The sequence below is a fragment of the Hemitrygon akajei genome, chromosome 14, assembly GCF_048418815.1.
Source record: "Hemitrygon akajei chromosome 14, sHemAka1.3, whole genome shotgun sequence".
NCBI lineage: Eukaryota > Metazoa > Chordata > Chondrichthyes > Myliobatiformes > Dasyatidae > Hemitrygon > Hemitrygon akajei.
Window position 1 is genome coordinate 56,235,408 of NC_133137.1, and position 24,335 is coordinate 56,259,742.

The 24,335-nt window shown below is 39.0% G+C and overlaps 1 protein-coding gene across 3 annotated transcripts; it reads right to left on the reverse strand.

Annotated features, from left to right (window-relative positions):
• Window positions 1–460: 460 nt before the first annotated feature.
• On the reverse strand, window positions 461–24,148 carry LOC140738601 (vesicle transport protein GOT1B). Of its 3 annotated transcripts, XM_073066126.1 has the most exons (6): window positions 23,989–24,148; window positions 17,608–17,699; window positions 16,191–16,369; window positions 15,514–15,595; window positions 6,317–6,345; window positions 461–2,112 (listed from the first exon to the last, which is right to left on the reverse strand). In XM_073066126.1, exons 1-5 carry the CDS (start codon window positions 24,011–24,013, stop codon window positions 6,334–6,336), a joined length of 390 nt encoding a protein of 129 aa, XP_072922227.1. In that variant the 5' UTR covers window positions 24,014–24,148; the 3' UTR covers window positions 461–2,112; window positions 6,317–6,333. The 3 variants fall into 3 exon arrangements, with proteins under 3 accessions (XP_072922227.1, XP_072922225.1, XP_072922228.1); XM_073066124.1 differs by lacking the exon at window positions 6,317–6,345 and having other exon boundaries at window positions 23,989–24,144; XM_073066127.1 differs by lacking the exons at window positions 6,317–6,345; window positions 23,989–24,148 and adding an exon at window positions 19,128–19,307.
• Window positions 24,149–24,335: the final 187 nt, after the last annotated feature.

The window sequence follows — 24,335 nt, forward strand, 5'->3', positions numbered from 1 at the left end:
TATCACTCATGACTTTAATCATTATAGCAGGAATGGAGAACCAATTGAGGGATTCAAAACAATTGTGCAAATTTGAAATAAACACATTTTGTTAAAATTGTTTTTTTTCCTTAGCCCTCATCAAAAGGTTGGTATTTTAAGTGCATCTTCAACTCATGCAAGAATTTTATCTAGAAAGGTAGGTTGCACATGGGACAGTAGTTTTCAGGGATAGAGGAATGAAGGCCCCTGCTCCCACTAATACCCCAACCCCTGATAAAGGCAATAGTTCTGGTGGAAAAATAAAGCTCAAAAAGACCAGCAACCTCACTGGAAAACTAGATCTATCCATGCAGCAAAAATAGTGATTCTCTTCCCAGAGAAATGAGTTAAATGCACAAAAGACAGTTCAAAACGACCTAGTGAATCTGTAGGTAATCACATGCAAGTTTTTCTGCTTATTAAAATAGAAAACCAGTGATGGCCATAAATCATATTTATTTCCTTTCTGCAACCGAGAAACTTGACAGAAACCCAAATTCTGGACATGTTCACAAAAGATACACAATGCATTGACTTGTGCTCAAGATTGTCAGCAGCTTGAAAGGATTTGCAATTCTGACATGTTTAGTGGCTTCCATATATATATATATATAACAAAAAAATCTACCTACAATATACTCAGACTAAAATTGTCAGTTATGTTTTGGTGGGATATACAGAATTATGCAATTATATTCCCACAACATTAAAAACCTTTGTACCATTCCCCATGATCACATTTATAGTTGACTTGTTCCCAGTGGCTAATGCACCCAGTTAAGCTGTTACCATGAACAATTGTTAACCAAATATCCCAATGTGGTACTTCATGCCATGGAGGTTACACCAGCAATGAAGTTACAGGTGGTTTCCAAAGTTACATAGTCAACATGCATTCTTTCTGACAATAAACCAATATAGTCTGCTTTCTTGTTTGTACTTGTAAATTAAATATGATTTGATATATTAAATCAGATAGTCAATATTTCTAAAAGATCAGTAATATTGGTTTCTGTCATAAAATTCCCTTCTGGTCAACTACAGCACCAATGCCATTGGAAGTAGTAATATTTGTTATTTTGCATTTAAAAAATTTTTTCCATTGGTAGATAAACAGAGAGCTTTTCCAACTTCACTGATAAGTGACACACGTTAATATGTAGTTCTAGGAATCCACAAGGAAACGATACATTAAAAATTCAGTGACATTATTTGATTCAAAGATTTATTTACAACATTTTAACATCAAAGAATGTATAATTGAAAAGTTAACCATTATAAAACTTAAATACTATAAGCACCATCTGCCATTACATAATAAGCCAGAGGTGTTCACTTGTATGAAAATTCTGCCCAATGAGACAGTCACAAATGGAAAAGCTCACCATTAACCTAGCCTGCTGCATCGGGAATCACAGGTTTAACACAAGACAATGACATGAAAAGAAGTAACCATGTGATAAGAGAGGCAAGACAATCACAGATGTATGCTAATTACTTTATGCAAAATATGTAATCAGCCAATAAATGTTTACACGTTTAATGTGTCAAGCCCTGTCCTTTCAAGTATTCTGTTACTTGATTTGCCAATAAAAACTGCAATAGTCCTTATAGTTTTTCCAGAAGCTTTTGTTTGGTTGAATGAGGTTTAAAGGGATAGAACAAGATATTCTTTCCTGGTTGGTCTTGCTTGGTATAATTCTCCCAGCTTAATATCAGCTTCCTTCCTGCTGATCACTGAGCATTACTGATAGTAGTGATGGTGCTCAAATCCATCCTACTGGCTGGAGAAAGTGTAATGCTAAGCACCCTCCGCAAAGAGACATTTATAAAATTTTGGGTGGGGAGGAGAGTCAAAATGAGTGGAATTAATTGCAATGGCTACCGTTTTCTGCTCTAAACAAAATATTTTAATACAAAGAATGCTATCAAGTTTTATTTATTTCTGGACAGATAACAAGTAAAATATAAATTTAGAAATGTTTGTCTTAGGTGAACCTTATAAATATATTAAACAGCATACTTCTGCAGCAGTTGTTCATCCAGTTTCTGTTATACCATGCTGTTGCTTTCTCCAACTTTATCTACAAACTGCAAAAATAATGGAAATATTAACCAAAAGTTGTCACTGTATTAGCTTACATGTTCAAAGAAATAGATAGTTTTTCTTAAAATGGACAATTAAAACACAAATCCAAGACTTACTAATACACCAATGATTGAAATACCAGTGCAATTAATTTGCTTCCAAATTGTAGAGCGCACTCGCATTCCATGCACTGGTCAGAGGCAACACAAAAAAAATGCTCTAGCCTTACTGTCAAATTACAATTTTTAAGGAGTGATTTATTTTGATGTATTTAACATAATCTGCATTATACCAGAACTGAACTTGAAAGACCAGATTGTGATAACCATAATTTCGCAGACATTCACAATTGCAATACAAGCTATTAACACAGATTCACATAGTCCTTTGTACAATAAAACAATTTTGAATCAATTACAAAGTTTCTGAGTTTTCTTTTTTAAAATGCTCTCCACACCCCCAATCTCAGGTACATTTGTATGCACATCATTTCGCACGACCTGCCCTCAGCTCTAACATGATCTCCACTACAGCTGGGAGATTACGATGTTTCAAGAACATCTGCTAATCAGCTCAGCAGCAATGGAGCCAAATACATCCCAGCATTTTGGGTTCTATTCCAGCTTAGCTCCTTCATCCACCTGTATCTGAAAACAGGATTGAAAAGGGCAGATTTGTATCAGTTACATAGGGAAGGATGGGGAGAAAGTAGAACTGTTTAGGTTCTGAAATTGTTGAACTCAAATGCTTAATCTGGAAGAACTGAAAAACATGCATCGCCAAGGCTTTTCCAGTTCTACAAGTTATTGACCTGAAATTTTAACCACAGAACCCTTTAGGGATACTGGTTTACAGAAATATTTTGGCATTCCATTTCTATATTTATGTTACATTACTTTTACTCTGGTCACCTTCAGCATTCTTCTCAATTAATTCACATCTAGTACAAGATTTTTCTTTTAACTTCTTCAACAGCTCAGAAATAAGCTTCCAAAATATTTCTTAGAAGATAGTTCAACTCTTCTATTGTTGACTCTGAATTATTTTGAGATTACTCTTAAGAAGTCGGTTCCCACATTTTAAACAAATGTAAAAGCACAATGGAAATTCAGTACAGCACTATGAAGACAAAGCATGCATGACTGTAGATGGCTGTACAAAATGGAGATACAATGGGTTACATTAGATTCTACAACCGAGACTTTGATTTGCTCTGTACAATGCTTTCTAACCTAACCCATCATGCAGAGGAAAGAGTACATCAATTTCCCAAGAGCTGTAACATAACAGTACTAAATAAGTTAAAACACTACCTTCTTGTTTATGAAATGTGAAAAGCATTCTTCAGCAAATAAGAATAAATATCAAAAAAATTAAATGTTATAATGCTTGTAATAAATATTTTTTGAATATCAAAGAGTTACTTCTGTTTCTCAATTGGGTGACTGTTGCATGGATTTAATGTCCAGTTAGTATCTACCCTGCACTTTCAGAATACAGATTTCAAGAGTAGAAACGTATGCTTGAAATGTATCAGAAATGTGCAAAATCAGTACAGTGTACTGCTTGAGGAAAGCAAATTCACATCATGAGAAAAATGAAAATGAAGTAAGCTGCTGGAGGAACTCAGGTCGGACAGCATCTGTGGAGACTATGGGATAGCTGCTATTTTGGGTTGAGACCCCACATCAAAAAAATTAAAAGATCATACATGCAAAGAAATAATGGACAAACTTAATAAGTGTTTTGCATCTGCCTTCACTGTGGAAGACACAAGCAGAATACCAGAAATGTGAGAGTGTCAGGGGGCAGAGTTAGTGTCACTGGTATTACGAAGAAGAAGGTGCTTGGGATACTGAAAAGTCTGAAGTTAGGTAAGTCACCTGGGCAGATGGACTACACCCCAGGATTCTGAAAGAGGTGGTTTAAGAGATTGTGGTGGCATTAGTAATGATCTTTCAAGAATCACTAGATTCTGGAATGGTTCCTGAGGACCAGAAAAATGCAAATGTCATTCCACTCTTTAAGGGAGGCAGAAGAAAGGAAATTATAGGCCAGTTGGCATGATCTCAATGGTTGGGAAGATGCTGGGGTCCATTATTAAGGATGAGGTTTCGTGGTACTTGGGAGGCACATGGTAAAATAAGCCAAAGTTACATGGTTTTCTAATGGGGAAATCTTTCCTGACAAATCTATTAGAATTCTTTGAGGAAATAACATGCAGGATAGACAACTGAGAGTCAGTGGATGTTGTGTACTTGGAATTTCAGGCCTTTGACAAGGTGCCACACATGAGGCTGCTTAACAAGCTATGAGGCCATGGTATTACAGGAAAGATTCTAACATAACTAAAGCAGTGGCTGATTGCCAGGAGGCAAAGAGTAGGAATAAAGGGGGCCTTTTCTGGTTGGCTACTCTTGATCAGTGGTGAGCTTCAGGGGTCGGTGTTGGGACCGTTTCTTTTCATGTATTATGTCAATGATTTGGATGAAGGAATTTTTGGCTTTGTGGCCAAGTTTGCTGATCATATGAAGATAGATGGAGGGGTTGGTAGTGTTGAGGAAGTAAGGTGTCTACAGAAGGACAGACAGATTGGGGGAACAGGCAAAGGAGAGGCAGATGGAATATTGTGTAAGACAGTGGTAGAAGGAATAAAGGTGTGCACCATTTTCCGAAGAGAGAAAATTCAGAAGTCAGAGGTGAAAAGGGACTTGATTCCCTAAAAGTTAACTTGCATGTTCGTCAGTGGAAAGGAAGGCAAATGGAACTTTAGCATTCATTTCAAGAGGACTAGAATTCAAAAGCAAGGATGTTATAAGGGATTTGTCAAACTACACTTGGAATATTGTGAGCTGTTTTGAGCCCCTTATCTAAGAAAAGATGTGCTGGCATTGAAGAGGGTTCGGGGAGGTTCACAAAAATAATCCCAGGAATGAAAGGGTAACATATAAGTAGCGTTTGATGGCTTTGGCCCTGTACTCACAAGAGTTTAGATGAATGAGGGCCCAGATAAGACTGCCTCAGACTTGAGGGATGCCCATTTAGAACAGAGATGAGGAAAATTTCTTTAATGCAGAGGATGGTAAACCTTTGGATTTCATTGCTACAGAGAACTGTGCAGGCCAAGTCCCTGGGTATATCCAAGACGGAGGATGATAGCTTCTTGATTAATCAGATTGTTACAGGAATTAGTTTATTTTTGGGGTTAGGGCATAAAGCAAATATTGACTCGAGTGTCCAAACTTTAAATATGCATTGAAGATTATGTTCAAAATGCAGACCAGACAGACCATTTCATGGATATGATGGTAATTAACATTTATTTTGGGTGTGATGGTGGGAAGATCCAAGCATTTGAAATTGTCACGTGTAGCTCAAAGAAAGCAACCTAAATATGTATTTGTTTGAATTCTCCTGAATATTCTTTGACCTTTAGCACATAAAATGTTATGTAGTGTTGGGCCAGGTAGATCTTCATCAACCGAAAGGGTCTCCATCTGAAACCTGCTGTAACTCACTTAGTTGAATAAAGAGGCCATTTCATATCTACCAGTACTTCTCTCTGGTAACTTCATGCACGCAACAATGGGAAGAAGGCACAAGAATGGGGTTGAGAGGGATAATAAATCAGCCATGATGAAATGGCGGAGCAGACTTGATGGGCTGATGGCCTTAATTCTGCTCCTATGCCTTAAGGTCATATCAGAACTCATGCAGGGCCTTGACTTGAGATGTTGACAATTTCGTTGCCTCCATAGATGCTGGCTGACCTGCTTAGTTCCTCCCCCATTTTCATGAGTGAAGTTGCCTTGCTTATTTTTGTTAGAATATGAAAAATAAAAGGGAAAGACTTCTGAAATTGATATAAAAAGTGTAAACTCAGTGAAGTGTATATTTTTTTTTAAAAAGGGGGCTTATTAGAGAACATGCACCATCAATAACTTGCTACCCATTGATTAATGGAAGAGTATGGTGAACACAGCAATGATCTTCTGTGATTATTTCCTTCAATGCAAGTTTCAATTACTGGCAGAAAACCAGGATCATTATACCACGTATCTCTTATTTGCTTGGCTGAGATTTTAAAGTTAAGGTTGCAACATGCTGTCATAAAAAAAAGTACTGAGCTAGACAGCTTTAAGCAGGTCTTCCTTCTAGACTGTTAATAAAAAAATGTCCATTATGAAAATGTAACAGGGTACGTACTTCATGCTCAGCCTCCTTTACATCGCCAGCTTTGAAAATATTTAATGGAATAACCATTAACAAGCAGCATAATACCACCAATTTCATTGTTTAAAGTGCTAGATGGCTTGATTATGTGAAGTTTTCTTAGTAGTTTCATTCAAACAAAATGTACAGAACATATACCAGCTAAATACAGGAGATGCTACGTGGGTGTCTGAGACTTCAAATATGCAGTCCCAGAACCTTTATGAGTAGACTGTCTGCCGTATAAATTGCAAACATCTTCAGAGTTAATCCCAAATAACAGAATAAACAATTTTATGTGGAATTTAAATTGTGTCAGATATTTGACTGTATTGATACCAGAGAACAGATTTAATATGCCAGAGATCAGTTCTCAGCCAGGTTTTTGATTATGCAAATTCTGAAGACCAAATTAAATGATAACTTTGAAGTACCATTTCCTGTACTTGTATAACCAACAGTTCAAACCTTCCCAAGTATATACCAAACATAATAGTGTTGTTTACTGAATTTCCACTTGGATATTTGTAAAAAAACATTTTTTTGCAAATGTTATTTAGATTATGTTAAATCTAAATGTTAAAAGATTATCTAGAAACATGCTGGGGTCATTCTCAGGGCTTGATGGCCAGAATGGTGACCATCATAGAGGGAAATTATGACATTACAGTTATTGAACAAAACATTATTACATATGCACTTAAGCATATACATTATTACTTTATAACCAAAGGATTGTATTTAAATTGTAGTTTTTCTATGAAAAAAACATTCAATTGGTCACACCAGATGCCAAAAACAAACAACTAATCCTTTGCTGGCATTAATTGAAGCAGGACATTGGCTAAGCACCGGGGAAATTTAGGAACTAGGCCCTCGGCACAACTCATCCAACCTGAGCAAGTCCCATTTATCTGTACTTAGTTCATATCCCTTTCGACCTTTCATATCAATTCACTTGTCCAAATGACTTTTAAATGTTTATCTGTGATGCCACTTTCAGGGAACCATGTACTTGTAACTCCTAGTTCCTTCTGTTCAACAGCAATTCCCAGAGCGCCACCATTCCTTGTTGAAAGCCCTACCCTGTTGCTGCTTATGGGAAGTTAAATGTTACTTATCTGAATTCAACACCATTTGCCAGCCACCTGACTTTTTTTTTAAATCCGATGATTTCACTCAAAGGAACATGTGTGATCATCTGCAAAAATAAACTGTGGTAGGCATTCAATGTCCCAAACAGCAAGGACAGTGATGCTTCAGGTCTAGAACCCACCCTCAGAACTGCAAAAAAACCCACGAGAAAGCAAATAAAATTTAAGTTGCAGGTAGGAGGAGGATGGAGACAAGGTGGGGCTGTCTGCAATAGGATGCCGCCCAAAGCTGGCCATATGGAAATTTATTTAAAATTGATGGGAGCAAGTTAAAAGGTCATAGTCAGACTTAAGAGAGAGAGTAGAGAGTTAAAGTGGAAGTGCCCAATCAATATAGGACATCTCTAGAATGTTGGTTCATTTCTAAATTTCAAGCATCTGCTGTTCACAAACTACCGTGGAATCTTAGATAACATTATAGCAACATTATATATACCCTATTATAGTTATATGTATGAAAATATTAGAGGAAATCCAAGGGAAAGTCCTACCCTGGGCAAAAATTGCTAGCGTATATACTCCATTGTTTCACTAAAGATTATCTATGCTAGGATAAGGACAATTGCGCTTTAGATAGTTATTCTGTGGAATTGTATTGCTTCATTATTTTTCCAAAATCCGGGGAAGTTCTTTATACTTTAGCATTTTAAGGGTTGTTAAATGATGCAAATCAGAACCAAAGACCAAGTCCTGATAAATGCACATCATCGATCACACAACTGTGTAATGTCCGCTTCCCCCTCCATCATTTTAAATTTTGAAACTTTTGATCAGCACTGGAAACTGGACACAGGATTTGAGGGTGGAGTGGTAAGGGTTAGCACAGCCAATGAGGCCAGGATATTACCCTAATCTGATCAGATGTTGCAAAGCTAAAAAGGGCTTTGAAACTGGACCAGACATCTGCTTGTTTATTTGACTGTTACTTTTACTACTGCATATTATTGAATAAAAGAAACATTACCTATCTTTAGTATGTCTTCCTCATGCTTCAACTGAAGTTCATCTGCAGTTCTCACTGAAATTCCTTCCCCAGTCCCATCCCTGTGGTGATTTGGAGCTTTTTAAAAAGATATAATATTGCTCTTTTCAATTCCTCATTCTGCAGGCACTGTCCAGATTGTCTAGGTTCTTTTTTTTGAATCTGCCAACTTCTCTGCTCAAACTCATCAGATATGTTCAATAGAGTTGGAGAAGCAAACAAGACCTCTGTCTGAATTAGGGTCTATTGGTTGGGGACGGCCCACTACACTTTAAAGAGAATAAAATGAAGTTGTATTTCAGTTAAAAGTGCATCACTGACAAGCCTGAAAAATTAACCATTATCTAAACAACAATTACTCACATCTGTGAACATGAGGAAGAACAACTCAAGGGTAATAATCATAGTAAATTGAAACAAACACATGACTGGGCATTAGTAATGCACTGGACAAGTTTCAGATATTTTGGTAACTATACTTCATTCCTGACCCACTTATCTGTTCCTCTAATATTCACCATTCAGCATTTGAAAAGACATTAACGCTGCTCAGTGTTTGCTGATACAGTTCTGAACAGACCAAATGCAGAAAAGCAAATCCCACCCAAAGTCTCCAATTAAATACAAGATGAATTCCTTGTGTATTTGTGACCATAAACCTTTTATCTTGATTCCAAAATATAACACAGAACATTATCCAGTATCCAGAGACTGAAAATGCTACATTTCCTTTATTGATCAACTGCAAATTAAAATAGATCTGATGCAACAGATGTATCTAATGTCCACAGCTGGTCAAATACTTCACAATTTTTCAAAACTACAGCACATGGCAGTGTAACACTTAGGCATTTAAATCAAAGCAGCTCTGTGCTTCTGTTGCAGAAATACCAAATCCACCTGCCACCAACAAAATACCAAAGATTCAAAGGCCCTTACCAACAACTCTAGTAATAGATATGTTATCCCTGAAAGTATATAACAGCTGGGATATGTCTGTTTATGTTGTATATGTTGTAGGACAATGTGGTTTTATGCAAAGAAACAAGTTTTTTGTTTTTTGTAATGCATCAATTCAATACATTTAAAAGATTGTACAACTAATAAATAACAAATGTTTAGTTTTCTACATTCAATAATGAATGAAATGGACAACTAAACATATGAAGACCGGAAAAGGGCTCTGTGAATATCATTACCCTCAGTAACTTTCACCATACACGATTTCAAAAGAAAAACAGGCTGTGGGAAAATTTCAGCAGGCCAGGTGACATCTGTGCAGAGAGAAAGTTAATACCTTAGGTCAATGATCTTTCATAACTGGAAAAAAATTAGAAATAAAACAGATTTTATATTGCAAGGTGAAAGGCTGGTAGAATAAAGGGCAGTGCCTCTGAAGAGACACTGAATGACCTAAGGGGTGGTGGTGCCAGTTAATAGAGACTAGTGAAGGTTTGTTAATGCTGATCAGTCTGGAGGAGACATAAATTTAAGATGAATGAAAACAGATCAAAGAGCAAGTGTGCTGGAGAAATGAGGACAAATGCTATAAATATTGGAAATATTCAGCAGGTTGATGACTTTCATCAGAACTGGCATTTCAGATAACAACTGGAAAGGTGGAACTCAGTAACAGACCTCAGAGCCATACCATCCCTAACTGCAGGATGATATGCCATGCTTGGAGATTAACTTGGGCCTTGATTTAACAGTATAGAATGCTGAAGATTGAAATCAGGATGGGAGTGTAATGAAGAATTAAAGTGACAGGCAACTGGAAAGCTCAGAATCACTAATGAAAGCTGAACAGTCCGCCGCAAAGCAGCCTGGGCTTCACTTCTTCAGTGCAGAGAGCACCAACTCAGAAGTGCAAGTGAACTGCCACTTCACCGAGGAGTGTTTGGGTCACTGGATGACAGGAATAGAAGAGGTGAAAGGACAGTTTAGCATCTTTTGACTCACATGGACAGGACAGTGACAGGATAACAGCAGTGCAGCTGAGAAATGTGAACTAGGGCACTGCAAAGGGATCAGTCAAAAGGGCAGGGAGGGTGGTGGGTAACTGAACAAGGAGGAAATTATGGAGTTTGATTTGTTGAAAGTGGAAGCGGGTGGATAGCCTGATGATGATATGCAAAGCATGTCTGTGCTCTGCAAGGGGGAAGGGTGAAATCATTGTGAGACAAATGGAACAAATGTGGTTCAACTATGATAAGCCATTTGTCCAAAAGAACACCTTAGGGGTAAAGGTTAGAGCGGATACACTGGTGTGAGAGAAAATGGCAGAACAGAATGAAGTCTTCAGATGCTGCCTGACCTGCCGAGTTCCTCCAGCATTTTGTGTGTGCCGCTCAAGATTTCCAGCATCCGCAGCTTCTTCTGTATCTGTGAGAATGAAGTCCTTATAGCAGGGGTTCCCAAACTTTTTTTTTTAATGCCACAGACCCCCACCATTAACCGAGAGGGTCTGTGGACCCCAGGTTAGGAACACCTGCCTTATAGGAAGAGAATGGCAGGAGATATAGTCAAGAATAAAGGGTCATGTGGGGAGAAGTACATTTCTTCCTAATATGACTATATTCTTTCTCTCACTCTCCAGTCTTTTCGAACTTAAATGCAGAACATCCTTAATTATATCTATGAAAATTTCCTTATTTCTGCTCTTACCCCTTTCCTCCCTCGAGGAGCAAGGACTCTGCTGACCCATGACTGTGCTGCAACACACAGCTCGAACCATATTATCAAATTCACTGATGACATGACCATGGTGGGTCTCATCAGCAACGATGAGTCAGCATACAGTCAGGAGGTGCAGTGGCTAACAGACTGGTGCAAAGCCAACAACCTGTCTCTGAATGTAAACAAAAGAGATGGTTGTTGACTTCAGGAGGGCACAGAGCAACCACTCTCCGCTGAACATCAACGGCTCCTAGGTAGAGATCGTTAAGAGCACCAAATTTCTTGGTGTTCACCTGGCGGAGAATCTCACCTGGTCCCTCAACACCAGCTCCATAGCAAAGAAAGCCCAGCAGCATCTCTACTTTCTGCGAAGGCTCAGGAAAGTCCATCTCCCACCCTCCCATCCTCATCACATTCTACAGGGTCGTATTGAGAGCATCCTGAGCAGCTGCATCATTGCCTGGTTCGGAAATTGCACCTTCTTGGATCACAAGACCCTGCAGCAGATAGTGAGGTCAGCTGAGAAGATCATCGGGGTCTCTTCCTGCCATTATAGATATTTACACTACACGCTGCATCCGCAAGGCAAACAGCATTATGAAGGACCCCACGCACCCCTCATACAATCTCCTCTCCCTCCTGCCATCTGGGAAAAGGCACCGGAGCATTCGGGCTCTCATGACCAGACTATCTAACAGTTTCTTCCCCCAAGCTATCAGACTCCTCAATACCCAGAGCCTGGACTGACACCAACTTACTGCCCTCTACTGTACCTATTGTCTTGTCTATTATTTATTGTAATGCCTGCACTGTTTTGTGCACTTTATGCAGTCCTGGGTAGGTCTGCAGTCTAGTGTAGTTTCGTTTTTTCCTGTGTTATCTTCACGTAGTTCAGTGCAGTTTTTGCATTGTTTCATGTAGCACCACGGTCCTGAAAAATGTTGTCTCATTTTTACTGTGTACTGTACCAGCAGTTATGGTCGAAATGACAATAAAAAGTGACTTGACTTGATAGAGCTCCCCTTACCTCCAACCTCAGTCGCCTCCACATGCCATGCATCTTCCTTCATAACTGTTACCTCCTTCAAGGGGATTCCCCCATTAGGGGTAGCTTTCCTTTTCAGCTTTCCCTCAGTACCTCCCTGGTTCACCTATCCATCTGGATCAATGCCCATCCAATTGTCACAGTACTATTACATGCAAGGGATGTTATGCCTGACTTTTTCTCTCTTCCCTGGCAGCAATAAAGGGACCTAAACACTCCTTTCAGGTAAAGAAGCAAAGGTACTTGTACTTCTAATTTGATGTACTACATCTGATGCTTGCCCATACATTGGAGAAAACAAACAGATTATATACTGTTTTCCAGAGAGATAAAAAAGTCACCTAGTCCAAAAGGTGACCTTAAGCTTCTAATTGCCTGTCACTTTAATATTCTACCCCATTCCTTTCTGATACCTGTCACTGGCATCCTACAGTCTTCAAGCAAAGCACAAAGCATGAAAGACCACCACCCCATTTTCTGACTGGGCATGTTACAGCCTTCAGGATCCAATATCAAATTCAACAATCTCAGGTGATCTACCTTTCTAGTTTCTATCAGAATTGGACAGCTTTTACTAAAATTTATTCACCTATCGTATTACCTTTTTTTCTCCTCCAAAGGTGCTGCCTGGCTTTTTCCAGAGCTGCATGAGTATCTGCCCCACACCCCCACTCACCCTCCATCTCCTGTTCTCATTCATCTAGTTACATCTCCGTCAGACGGATCAGCTACATTAACAAGCCTTTGTCAACCTCTCTCAACCAACTTTTATCATTCAGATTTGCCTGGCTTTCATACCATCACAGATATTTTTTTTGTTCTCTGCAGCCTAAAACATGTTTGATTCGTAACCTTTCTAACTCTGATGAGACATCATTAACTTGAAATGATAACACTTGTTTCTTTCTCCACAAATGCTGCCTGTTTTGCTGAATATCACAAGCATTCTGTTCTTAAGAGTTGTAATATTAGTATCTGCATGTTATCATGGGAAATTGCCCAATTACATTCTGTCCCCAGGACTCAGTACAATCCAATATGCTTAAACACACAATTAGTCTAGTTTTACATATCACCAGAAGTGCTGGTTGAGGACATGATGATGTTGGTGGCACTTATCTATAATTTAGATATATTTATCTATAATTTGTTCTTTGATATGTAGTTTGGGTTTTGCTGGGCCAGCCCTGCTCCACACTTCATTGAAGTGGGTGGTGAAGGAAGAGGAGGAATTACGGACGTCACATTGTCTAGAAACCTGCTTGGAGCAGTCACTTAAATAGCCACATATTAAGTAGCATTTGTTGGCTCTTGGACTGTATTCATTAGAGTATAGAAGAAAGAGAGGAGATTTAATAGAAACATTTCGAATGTTGAAAGGGTTGGACAGAGTAGATGTGGAAAGGCTGTTTCCCTTGGTGGGCGAGTCTAGGACAAGAAGCCACAGTCTTAGAATTAGAGGGTACCCATTTGAAACATAGATGAGGAGAAATTTTTTTTTAGCTAGAGGGTTGTGGATTTATGGAATTAGTTGCAACATGCAGCTGTGGAGGCCCAATCATTGAGGGTGTTTAAGGAGGAGACTGATAGGTATCTAATTAGTCAGGGTATCAAGGGACATGGGGAGAAAGCTGGAAATTGGAACTAGATGGGAGAATAGTTTAGTTCATGGTGGAGTGGCAGAGCAGACTCGATGGGCCAAATGGCCTACTTCTGTTCCTTTGTCTTGTGATCTTGTGAAATACCCCATCTAAGTTTTGAACTGATTCATCAGTGATCAGGAAGTGAAAGAAAAGCATTTGTGGTCCATCACTGCCAATCAATGACAGGCACTGGAGACTCCAATAGTCCAGAGGAAATGCAGCAACAGCATGCAGACATCAATTGTTCAAGAGAAGATCACAAAAAAAACCTTTGCATTGATCCATTATGAGAGGAATAGATAAATAAATTTTATATTACATCTATCATCTTAGATTAGCTCTTATATTCAGCTGGTTTCAAAACTATCAGACTCACACACAAACCAAGTTATGGGTAAGTGATCCGTACATTGAACACGATTTCTGTAAAGTTTACAAACCTCTGGTGAACAGAAATGCAGGCAGTCCTCCAGCGGAGGTCTAACTAATGTTTTATGAAGTCGCAGCATAACCGCCCTGCTCATATTTTCAATGACCCAACTAATGAAGGCCAAAAAATCTTTTCCCCAGGGCTGTCGTGCAGCTAAATAGTGCTCACCTATAGTCCATCGGCACTATGGACAATCTCTAAGTGCAATATGTGGGCATAATTTTTTTACTATTTTACATTTAATCATTGTATTTAACAACATGGGAATGTGCAATACTTGCACACTTGAAAAGAAACACAATTTCATTTAATGTTAGTTATTTGTTTTTAATTCAACTGTAATTTAGATATCATTCTGAATAATGCAGTCACCATTTTAAATTTAGTTATTATGTTTTTAGCAATTGACTTAACAGTATGGTGTTTTGCACTGAATGGAGTAGCTCTGCAATCTTGCTGTCCTCAGCAATGACAATAACGCTCTAATCTGATCTATTTCATACTATTAACCACATTAGTTAGCTGTGCTGCCTTCTGCAAGAATCTTTGGGCATGCAAATCTAGACTGCTGTGTTCTTCAATAATCCCCATATTGGAGAATGGTACTGATACCCTCCCACTAAAGGAGGGATAGTCTTGACTATTGAATAAAGTTGCTTCAATAATTAAAATAATTAAAAGAGTTCTTAAATCTACACTCTTTTTAAATTTAAATACCAATCATCTTGTGCTATTGATGATGTGATCTGGCACCAAAAAGTACACATTACGTGTTTGAATATTCTTTTGTTCTGCACCCACAGTTGAAACAACAGTTTGGATTATTTTTCTGTAATCTGTGATACTGAATATGCTCCTACAATTCAACCTTCACTGCCCCATTTCCAAGCTTTACATAAGGTTCAAAAATTAAGAGTCATAATGCTTATTTCCATCATAGCCACTGAATTTCTCCTGTTTGCCATTTTCACATGAAAGCTTGAACTTTATTACATTTTAAAATATCCTTTATTAACTATACCACATGCAAGTTATAATGTGACGCACAGTTAAATGCAGATCTCCACTTTAACGAAACCTCTAGATGATGTGCATGAGTTCTTTGTTGTTAGTCAACTTTCCTCAATTCAACCCCATATACTAATTAAGGAGCAATATCTATTAAAAACATGAACAATTCAGAAATTATTCAGCCTTCAACAATGGTAGAAAATGGCAGGATGCTTGTACTCCAAAATGCAATAGACAATATACTTACTGAGCTTATTCCAGGTAAATTCAGAATGGAACCTAATATAGGCACTCGCCTAATAAAACCAACCACCACCGGGAAGAACCCCCTAGAAAGAAAATAACGTGGAAAAGGAAAGAAAAAAGGTTTTTAATAAATGAAAACTGTAAAAACCTCACAAAATTAACTAGAACTGCAGCCAATGTTTCATGATCGTCTTTTTGTTCCGCAAGAGAATGAACAATAGAAAACTACTCACTTGGCAGTCTTTAGCATTTCCTTTAAAAACAGTTTTTGCTTTACTTTAAAACCATTAGAACTTCTTACATGAAAACCATTTCAATTTTAATTGTGGAATAATTAAGTCTCGAGGGAAAAACAAAAGCAAGTCTCATTGTATTATATTAAGATTTTAAACAAATGAGATTCAATAATAATGTTCGTTAAATAAATGAAAAGCAAGGCAACATGATTCAGTTAAAATTGGCATCTTGGCTTCATGACAATTTAACTAAAAACCTTGAGTTCTGTACTTAATGAAAATGATAAATTCAGGCTTCTTAATTGTTTATCGGTATAATTCGTATTCCTTTTGCTTTTTGTACTTCAGATATTATAATGCTCGAAGTATTAAGAAGATACAATGATCCATAACATCTTGTTCACTCCAGAGTGAGGTAAAGAGTGAATTCTAATTAACTTACCTGAATAAAAGAAAAAATCCATAAATTTCAAGTACCATGCCTATAACAGGCCAGCCAATGAGTACTACAAAAATTCCACCAAGAAAGAAACCAGTAGCTTTCATTTTGTGTTTCTGGAAGAAGAACCTGAAAGTCCTTTCTAATCCGATTACAAAGGACAAACCTGCCACAAATAAAATCTGCAAAAGAGAGAGAAACAAGTATGTTAGGAGGATCAATTTGAGAAAGGTAAGTAGTAAACAGGCCTGTGTAAAATTTAGTATTCAGTTTAGAATTCATGCTCAAAGCATTCCTCTAGTTCCTAAAAACAATAATTATCATCTCCATGTATGTTTTTCCTTCAATAGCTCAGGTCATGCATTATAAAAGATAGATCAGAAACAGGCCCTTTATCAGTAATGGCCATGATGCGATTTTAACTGTCGGAACATGGCTGGTATTTCTCTATTTTCTGATTTTATGACTCTCTCTAAATGCCTCTTACAGTTATTATTACACCTGCCTTTACCACCTCCCTGGCTGTTTGTACCGGATACCTATCCCTGTGTGGAAAAGAAAGCACTTGCCTTGAAATTCTCCTTTAAACTTTCCCCTTCTTGCCTGAAATGTATATTCTTTACCATTTGACATTTCCACCCTGGGAAAAGTCACTGACTATCCACCCCATCTATCCTTCTCAATCAGTCAAGTCTCGCCTCGGCTTCTCTCATTCAAAGAAACCAATCAGTGTTTACCAAACCTTTTGTAACAGCTAATACACTCCAATTGAAGGAACATCCAACTGTACCTCTTCTACACCTTTCTTAACTAAAATAAATCTCATAATGTGGGAAACTATAGCAGATAATAGTGGCTTGTCAGATTATTTTGTGATTAAAGGCACCAATAATTTGTGGAAAGAATTTATTTTTCTGTATAAGTACACATCCAATCAATTCTAAGGTGGGAATACCAGAAATCAAAAATTTCCAAAACACCCATAACAGTTTTATGGTTACTTAAAAGTTTCAGTTTTACAATCCGTAGAAAAAGCTTCAATCTTTCAACTCCATTTGTTCTGTAGAGGAATTTCTTTTAAAGAAATTACCCCAGAAGAATAAGAAACAAGAGTTGTGAGTGGTGTTGGTACAAATGGGTAGAAATGGAAGTGATATCTTAAGAGCTTTACATACGAAGCACACCATACAACAGTAAGGGTTTTGCCATATTCTAAACAAAAATGCCAATGCTCAAGCAACATAGAAAAGCCTTTCAACTGTATTTTCCCCTCCATCAGCTCCATACATCCTGTCCCAAATCTTTAAAACTTGAAATGAGAAAAGGCGACTTTAATTATTTTTTCTGAAAATGATGACCTTTTTGAAAAAAATGGGGACAAACAATCTTTGTAGAAGAACATTTCAGAAACCAATCTTACATTTCCTATCGCAAGGAGTGCCTTATCAAAGAACAGGATCATGCCAAAGAATAGGAAAAACACGCCAAAGCCTGTCAATCCCATGCCAATTTCTGTAAAGGAAGCACATGACAATTAGACTTAATATTTTATCTCAATTCCAGATGTTCCTTAAACCACGGTTGCTTTAAATATGCTGAACATTAGAATTTGATTAACTCAGAATCAGATTTCTTATCACCAACATGTTGTGAAATGTTGTGAAGTTAGTCCTGACGAAGGGTCTCGGCCCAAAACGTCGACTGTGCTTCTCCTTATAGATGCTGCCTGGCCTGCTGTGTTCCACCAGCATTTTGTGTGTGTTGTTTGAATTTCCAGCATCTGCAGATTTCCTCATGTTGTGAAATTTGTTGTTTTGTGCAATACGGTGCAAGACATAAAAATCACCATAAATTACAAATAAATGACTTGGCTAGGGTTAAGCCAGTAGGTTGCTGGTGGTGCGGTTCAAAGGGCCTATTCTGTGCTGCATTTTTAAATATATAAATAAATCCTGCAAAGACGTAGTGTCCATGGACCGTTAGAAATCTAATGGCAGAGGGGAACTGTTAATACATGTCGTGTGGGTCTTCAGGCTTGTGCACCTCCTCCCTGATAGCAATAACGTGGTGGGAATGATGCAAAAGGTTTTGATTTTTAATGAGGGATTCTCGAGACACTGCCTCTTGAAGATGTCCTCAGTGGTGGGGAAGGTTATGCCCATGATGGAACTAGCTGAGTCTACAACCCTCTTCAGCCCCTGTTGACCCTGTGCGCTGCAGCCTCCATATCGTGCTGCAATGCGACTAGTTCAAATGCTCTCTATCATACTTCTGTAGAAATTTGTAAGTCTTTGGTGAATAACAAATCTCCTCAAACTCCTAATGACGTACTACTGCTGGCGAGCCTTCTTCATGATTCAAAGAGTTGGGCCCAGGATAGATCTCCTAAGATGTTGATACCCAGGAACTTAAAGCTGCTCACCCTTTCCACCACCAACCCCTCAATGAGGACTGGTGTGTGTTCTTCTGACCTCCCTTTTCTGAAGGCCACAATCAACTCCTTGCAGACATTGGGTGCAAGTTTGTCTGATTTGTATGATCATCAAATTAGGGTTATTTAAGTTGAGTACAGCACCAAATTTTAAATACATGTAATTACCGTAGATTCCGGACTACAGAGCGCACCTGATTAAAAGCCGCTGGCTCTAATTTTAGAAAGAAAATCAATTTTGTACTTGTACAGGCCGCACCGGATTTTCGGCCGCAGGTGTCCCACGTTGTAATATGAGATATTTACACAGAAAGATATTACACGTGAGGATTTTTTAACTTTTAATTAAATCCATATGGTAACATAAACAAATACATATTGCAAATGCTTTTTTTCGAACCGTGCCTGTAACGCGGCTACTTTTAAATATACGTTGCGTATACTTTTTTACTGAACAACATTCCAATATCTCCTAACGACTGGTAAAAAATATATATACTGCAGCCTACCAGGAAAAGTTATTGATCGCCTTTAACTTAAAAGCAGCGTTTTCGCTCCGCCGCTCCGCTGCTCGCCCCCCGCCTTCCCGTTTATCGCAAACCGGCATTTTCCCACAAGACGCGGCGAAACCGGGTGTGACGTCATAGCATCCCGGGATGTAGTACAGAAAACAAATATAGTTAAAACAGTTCTAACTTTAACTAACAAATGAATTACTAAGCGAAAATATTATAAACTAAATAACTGCCATAAAGGCAGCACAATGCTTTTCTTCGAGTGTTTTCCATGTTGATGAGGGTGAGTACAAATGACTGATTTACAATAATTTAATTGTGAAAGTGCGCTTGATTTATCGTACAATTTCATTGGACCTCTGTGAACTACTCATCAATTTTATTGGTCTACTGTTACGAGGCAAAATGTTTTTGGCGGCATGAAAAAAAACCATGCATTAGCCGCTCTGTATTAAAGGCCGCAGTGTTCAAAGCTGTTCAAAATGTGGGAAAAAAGTAGCGGCTTATAATCCGACATCTACGGTAAACTAACATGAAGACATAATCTGTTGATATGCTAAAGCACTTAAAATAAGTGAGGATTGAATTGTAACTGCTATAATCTAGGAAACATAACTACCAATTTACACAGAGCAAGATCCTACAAAAATTTGAACAGATACCAAATAATATGCTTTAGTATTGTTGGCTGAGGGGAATAGAATTGTCAAGATACTAAGAACAACCAACAATTTAAAACAGTACTGTGTAATGTGTGAGAGCAGACAATGCTTCAGTTTAAATTTCCATCTGACAGATGGCACTCCTGATAATATGTCATTCTGATAACTTGGATCTTGCTCTCCTGTCTCTTGTGGGATATGAATGCACGACCTTATACCTCAGAAATGAAAATGCATCACTAAATTGGCACTGTAGCTGTGCTTTTTTTTGGTAAGATACCAAGTCTAGTTTAAAGAAACTGCTTTCAGATTGTCCAAATCACTGAACATGTCTGACCCATATTTACAATACAGATATACACTGTAATAGATAGAGCAGTAGAGGGTGAGTTCTATGCTACATCTGTACTCTTTCCTGGCAGGATATTATGGAATGTGGTAAGAGGAACTTATTCTGCACCTAGCCCTCAATCCACAACATATTATCCTGATAATATCTTTTTGGTGTTCTGATGTTCCTATGTCTTACGAGGGCAAAGAGGATCATGGCTTAACATAGACCCTTTGGTACTGTAGCACATAAGTGAACACAGGCTTTGGCCTTTTGATAGACTGAAACATAAGAACATAAGAGATAGGAGCAGGAGTAGGCCAATCGGCCCCTCAAGCCTGCTCCGCCATTCAACAAGATCATGGCTGATCCAATTTTAACTCTAGTTTTCACCGAATCCCACAAGGCAACAGTGCCAACCAACAGGGCACCATGCCGCCCATTTTATTTTATTATTCATCCCGCCCAAACCCATGTGATCACCCGGGGAAAAAAAACCGAGTTGCCAATTGAGGAGAAAAAATCTGGAAAATTCCTCTCCTACCCATCCAGGCTATCGAAAACTGGTCCAGGAGATCACATGGCTGATCTAAACCTAGCCTCATGTCCACTTACCTGCTCGCTCACCGTATCCTCTAATGCCATTTTTATCCAGGAAAATGTCTATCTCCGTTTTGAATTTATTGAGTGTAATAGCTTCCACAGCTCTCTGGGGCAGTAAATTCCACAGCCCCACTACCCTCTGAGTGAAGAAATTTCTCCGCATCTCAGTCCTGGAACGGCATCCCCTTATTTTAAGATTATGCCCCCTAGTTCTAGTTTCACCCATCATTGGGAACATTCTCCCCGCATCCACCCGATCAAGCCCCTTCACAATCTTATATGTTTCAATAAGATCGCCTCTCATTCTTCGGAACTCCAATGAGTAGAGTCCCAATCTACTCAACCTCTCATCATACATCAACCCACCCATCCCCGGAATTAACCTAGTGAACCTTCTCTGCACTGCCTCGAGAGCCAGTATGTCCTTTCTTAAATATGGACACCAGAACTGCACGCAGTACTCCAGGTGTGGTCTCACCAATACCCGGTACAACTGCAGTAAGACCTCCCTGTTCTTATACTCCATCCCCCTAGCAATAAAAGCCAGCATTCCATTGGCCTTCTTGACCACCTGCTGCACTTGCATACTAACTTTTTGTGTTTCCTGCACCAGGACCCCCAGATCCCTTTGCACAGAAGCACTTTCCAGTTTCTCTCCATTTAGATAATAACTTGCTCTATTATTTTTCCTGCCAAAGTGCAAGACCTTACACTTGTCAGTATTATATTTCATGTGCCAAATGTCTGCCCAATCACTCAGCCTATCTATGTCCCCCTGCAGGGTTTCAATGTCCTCCGCACTCATTACACTCCCTCCCATCTTTGTGTCATCAGCAAACTTCGATATGTTGCCCTTAGTCCCTTTCTCCAAATCATTAATATAGATTGTAAAGAGTTGGGGTCCCAACACCGACCCCTGCGGAACACCACTAGTCACCAACTGCCAGTCTGAGAATAAACCATTTATCCCAACTCTCTGTTTTCTGTTAGAAAGCCAATCCTCCACCCATGCCAGAATATTATCCCCAATCCCATGATTTTTTACTTTAAGTAATAATCTTTGGTGTGCACCTTGTCAAATGCCTTTTGGAAGTCCAAATACACCACATCCACTGGTTCCCCTTTATCTACCCTATATGTTATGTCCTCAAAGAATTCCAACAAATTTGTCAAACATGACTTCCCTTTTGTAAAGCCATGCTGACTTTGTCCTATTAAGCTATGTTTATCCAAATGCCCTGTTACTGTTTCCTTAATTATCGATTCCAACATTTTGCCAACCACAGATGTTAGGCTAACTGGCCTATAATTCCCAGCCTTCTGTCTATTGCCCTTTTTAAATAAAGGAGTTACATTAGCATTTTTCCAATCTGCCGGGACCATTACCAAGTCCAGCGAGTTTTGAAAAATTATCACTAATGCATCCACAATCCCGACCGCCACTTCCCTTAAGACCCTAGGATGCAAGCCATCCGGTCCAGGGGATTTATCCACCTTCAGTCTCATTAATTTATTAAGTACCATTTCCTTGGTGATTTGAATCGTAGTTAGCTTCTCTCCCCCTAGAGCCCCCTGTTTATCCAGTGTTGGGATATTTTGAGTGTCCTCTACTGTAAAAACTGATACAAAATATTTGTTCAGCGTTTCCGCCATCTCCATGTCCCCTACCATTAATTTCCCAGTCTCATCTTCTAGGGGACCAACATTTACTTTAGCCACCCTTTTTCTTTTTATGTAACTATAAAAACTCTTACTATCTGCTTTTATGTTTTTCGCCAATTTACTTTCATAATCTATCTTCCCCTTCTTAATCAATCTTTTTGTTATTTGCTGCTGATCTTTAAAAGCTTCTCGATCTTCAATCTTCCCACTAGATTTAGCTACCTTATATAACTTTCTTCTTAGTTGTATACTTTGCTTTATTTCTTTACTTAGCCACGGATAACTATTTTTTCTTTTACACCCTTTTTTCTTCAGTGGAATATATTTTTCTTGATAGTTGTAAAATAACTCCTTAAATATACACCACTGATCGTACCGATCTACCCTTTAATCTATTTTCCCAATCCATCTTAAGCAATTCCGCTCTCATACCATCATAGTCTCCTTTATTTAAGCTCAGTACGCTTGTTTGAGATGTGAAAGAAGATGGGGAGTCCTTACATGAGCACATCAACCCTTTTAGCAATTTATGTTGGGAAAAGAGCTGCAAGAGCTTTTTATTATTTACTGCTGGTGATTTATATATTCTTGCAATATGCAAGCTTTTCTAATCACTGTTTTTTTTTCACTTGTTTATTTGTAGCTGATTTTGACTATTTTAATTGTATTTTCAAATTTATCTGAAATCAGAAATAAAATAACAAATTCTGTTACCATTGTCTTCCAAAACTTTTACTAATTGAAACTTGGTCTATCAAATGTGTTTTCTGAACTGTCTGGTGTAGAGAAAGTAATTGATAAGCTGACATCTGAGCACAAAATCTATGGTACTCATGAGCAATACTGAATGAGTGCTGTGATGCTAAGTACGTTGTCTAAAATCTCAGCAGATGATCCCACAGCATTTCCTCTTTTTTTGCCTCTACTCAGTGTCACGCAATTACTGGACTTGCGGAATTACTTCTGATTATCCAGACGAGCTGGTTATTATCACAAGGTTATTTGTGGGAGCTTGGTGACTCCGCTTCAGGAAGCATTTAGGAAGCTCCAGCAGAAGCCCCGAGCTCAGTAAGCTTCAAGTTAAGCGGCAAAGTGGACAAATGAAATCGCTTATTTTTAACAAAGAACGAGCTGCTACAGGAACTTATCCGACCCAGATGCAGGGCCTTCGACTGCCCCCTTCCCCCCTATAGATGCTGCTTGACTGGCTGAACTTCTAGTAGATCGGTTGTCCTCACAGACTCCAGCATAAGAAACAGATTCATCTTTACGGATTTAAGTCGTGAAATTTGATTTAGCCATTTTACAAAAACAAATGTTTAATGCAAAAGAGGAATAGCTAGTACTGTTCATTAGTTCGTTTCGTATCTGCAAATCACTTAATTTCAGCTGCTTTACGCTCTGCTTACACTACAACTACAGCGCCAAGACTGGCTGACCAGACCCCACCTCTTCGGGCTGAGAAAGCAAGCAGGGCCAGTGCTCATGCCTGTACGGGAGGCCTGCGTCCAGAGTCACAGCGGGCCACCGCACGGCAGCTCCGGCCCTGGGGCCCCTGTCTGTCCGTACCGGCTCACCAAGCCCTCAGGTCACTTACTCTGCGAGTCCGTCAGGGAAATCATGTTGGCGGCCGCTTTTGCTCATCGGCTTTACGAAATCCACATCAGCCGCCACGTCTTCCGGAAACACACGCCTCCCTCCCCCCTCGGTAACCGGGCAGCCGCCACATCCGGGCGGGGGCGGGCCATAGGTGAATGCTCCGCCCTGCAGAGGGTGGGACTATTACGCACCGCATGATCGACAGATTGGTTTGCTTGGATGCATTGGTGGTGCTGTGATTGATGGGAGGAAGTTCGGCTGCGATGACGAACTGTGATTGACGGCTGAAGACCCCGCCACTCTCCGCAGAGTTTGGCCCGCACCGTGTGATTGACAAGACCCCGC

Coding starts and splice junctions, on each gene's coding strand:
- LOC140738601 (XM_073066124.1), bottom strand. CDS start 24,013: ATGATTTCCCTGACGGACTCGCAGA. Junction 16,370..17,607: donor CACTCCTTGCGATAGGAAAT/GTAAGATTGGTT, acceptor TCTCTTTTGCAG/ATTTTATTTGTGGCAGGTTT. Junction 15,596..16,190: donor GGATTTTTTCTTTTATTCAG/GTAAGTTAATTA, acceptor TTTTCTTTCTAG/GGGGTTCTTCCCGGTGGTGG.